Genomic DNA, 3,037 nt, shown 5'->3' on the forward strand with positions numbered 1-3,037 from the left:
ACACACCCAGTAAGTCCGTCCTACAACTGTTTTTTTTCCCCTTTCCAATTAGAATTCCTATGGGATCACTTCACACAAGTAATGTAAGTAATACGTAGCCTGTGGGTTGCTGGTCTGAATGTCTGAGAGAAAAATACCATTTGGGAGAAACAAATTATGTGCTTGGTATTATTGACCATGTAAAATTTTATAGTATAATTTGTGGTATGGATTAGGTTATAGGATGAGCACCATTACTCCACCAACATGATTTAAACACTTTGATTATTTTATTTTCTAATTCTAAGATAAAGTGGTTGGGCATCTTATGTTAAAAAGACATCAGAATTTTTTGTTTAAATTATTTAAATTCAGTTTTTTCTTAAGTTCCTCTCTATGTGTCTTCTTACTTCAATGAAATGTAAGGTGACAGAAACATAAGACAAAATATTTTCTCCCTAGAAACTGAAACAAGCAAGAGAAAGAATAAAGACTACTACCTACCATATGTTTCATTATGCCATAAAACTTAATTCTGAACGTCCTTTGACAAAATATTATGACTTACTTTTACAAGCAGATGTGGTAGAACCTATCTTTATTAAGGTTGATGACACTCCATTATAAGACCCTGCCTCCATTTATAACTTTGATAAGCTTAAAAAATTTATGCTGAAATTTTCCAGTCTCCTCTCTGCTGCAGTGCCTCAGGCTGATTTTTAGTTTAATGTCAGCTAAAACATCCACTGGTTTCTCTAACTGAGGCAAGGGAAAGATATGTTGTTTCCCCCAGATTAAAAAAAAATACAATCTTTTCTTTTAAAAGGTCTAGTATACTCATACTTGGATCTAGGAGCTGAAATATATTAAAGGATGGGAGGTAGGATCTTTGTATCAATGGTGTGTCTTTTGCTGTCCAAATTTGCCCAGCACGTGACCAAGTTAAAAGACTTTGGAAATAAATATAGGTTTTTTGTGCATGATCAGAAAAGACTTCTTAGATTTTAGAAAGCTCAAATTTCCAGATGGTTTGGGCTGTGCTGCTCATGCCCCAGCTTGAGCTAAGCAGGATTTCTCTACAACTGAATGGGGCTTTTAGGGGTGTTCTATGTACCTAAAATGAGGGAAGGGAAATTGAAAGGATAGAAGCAAGAATGAGTCCTTGTTGGGACTGTCTGGACAAATGCAGGGACAGGAAAAGGGAAGCTCTCAGTTACTATAAACAAACAATAATGATAATCATTATGATTATTACTGAGTAAAAGGGAGGCAGAATTATTACTGAGAGATACCAGATATCTGTACAGATTATTCTTAGTTCTGCAGCTGGTTTCATTGTGATTAGTTAGGGGTACACAAACACTGTGCATATTTACATCTCAAAATATATATTGTGTACAATCTTTCTAATAAGAACTGGCTGGCAGCTATTATTAACACACTATACTGCAGGGATCTTCATTATCATGTCTGAACAAATCTGTTCTAACTAGCTATTACACTTTCTCTGCTTTTATTGGCTCCTGTACTCAATATTTTTGAGCTTTGTGAAAGTCAAAATGTTTAGACAGATTTCTGCTTCTTACTTCCTTTAGCTGGAAAATATCACCATAAGGTCAATGTTCAGTATTTCATTTTTTACGCTGCTATACTGGGACAGGGGGCAGAGTGGTTAAGGTATCTTGCTACACTTGTAGAGGCATGAGTGCTAGTTTTGCTCTAGACTTATTCTGAAGGCTGCCCAGCTGTAAATGGGTACCTGGTTTATCAAAGGGGGTGGAATGTGATGTTAGGCATGTTGCTGTCTTATATGCCTTAAACACATTATCCCAATAAGTTGTTCGGCTCAGGTGGACCTTTCACGGTATGTTTGTGATCAAATACATTATTGTTATTATTTAACCCAAATAACTTATAACACATTTTAAGAAGTTCAGCTGCTGATTCTTCTTGTTCTGGTGTCTCCACTGCCCTCCTTCTTTTGAATCTCTTTTTCTCAGGCCCTCTGCTCACTCTCCCCTTCTAATGCCCAAGGTCAAAGCATGCATCATGTTTGTTTCCTTTTGACTTTACCCTCTTCATATCCTCAGTTAAGAAGAGACAGTATGCCATGTGATCATGCTGATCAGAGCTTGACTACCATTAAAATAGCTACTTGACAGCTTCATTGTTCTCTTTCTGCTGATTGCATAACAACTGGGATGCACGTTACAGCCATTTGGCTTCTCTGCGGATTGGGAAAGGTGAATTTAATTCTTCTTGTTCCTCTGCTTAGTCTCCTGAAAGAAGCCAGATTACTCAGGAAGTGGTAGAATTTCCATTTTATATCCTGAACACGTATAAACACAGATTGTGGCTTCTTCTCTACTTCCTTCTGTATTCCAGTCTGTTTGGAACCTAAATATAAATGTGCTGTATGATCTTCCTGTTCACTGTAAATACATCCAGAATTGTACAGGCCCTTCATCTATGGGTGAATTTCATCTATAATGTAAATTGAGCTGGGAGACTGTCAAAGGATTTGTAATAAGAATGACTTTTAAATGATGGTATTTATTGTACTATTTTGAAAATCTCCTGCTGTTTCATGTATTACATGCATCCTGTGAATCTTCTGCTACATCATCACAATTCAAAATGGTAGCTTCTGATTTGATTATCTTACTATATTTAACAGAGGCTTTAAAAAAATGAAAGCTCATGTTTCTTCGCAACGAAGTATTATTAGAGTACCTTGAACCAAGAACAACTTACTTGAAAATGTAATCTAATTCATTTTATGTTGCGAGAAAAAACCCCTCTGTGTTCAGTGATCACTGCTGTTACTTACGTATGCATCTTGAAAGAGTAAGATCTGGAACAAATCCCATTTTGCAAGTACATCTGTAGCTGCCCATCGTATTCAAGCACTCCCCATTAGGGCATACCCCTTGCAGCAAGCATTCATTAATGTCTGCAAGGAAACAAAAAAAATCATAATAGCAATAAATGAACATTAAAAAGTTCAGGCTTCACATAGGAACGAACTGTAAGACAGTTATTACGGTATTTACTCAAA

General features: G+C 36.3%; 1 protein-coding gene across 1 annotated transcript in view; it reads right to left on the reverse strand.

Annotated features, from left to right (window-relative positions):
• LTBP1 (latent transforming growth factor beta binding protein 1) overlaps positions 1 to 3,037 on the reverse strand; it is a 461,583-nt gene that overhangs the window by 175,597 nt on the left and 282,949 nt on the right. The window contains exon 9 of the mRNA XM_019526927.1: positions 2,810 to 2,932. Coding sequence (XP_019382472.1) covers positions 2,810 to 2,932 — 123 coding nt within the window. The remainder of the gene's footprint in view (positions 1 to 2,809; positions 2,933 to 3,037) is intronic.

Source organism: Gavialis gangeticus, unplaced genomic scaffold, assembly GCF_001723915.1.
Source record: "Gavialis gangeticus isolate Ggan-Ray unplaced genomic scaffold, GavGan_comp1, whole genome shotgun sequence".
Lineage (NCBI taxonomy): Eukaryota > Metazoa > Chordata > Crocodylia > Gavialidae > Gavialis > Gavialis gangeticus.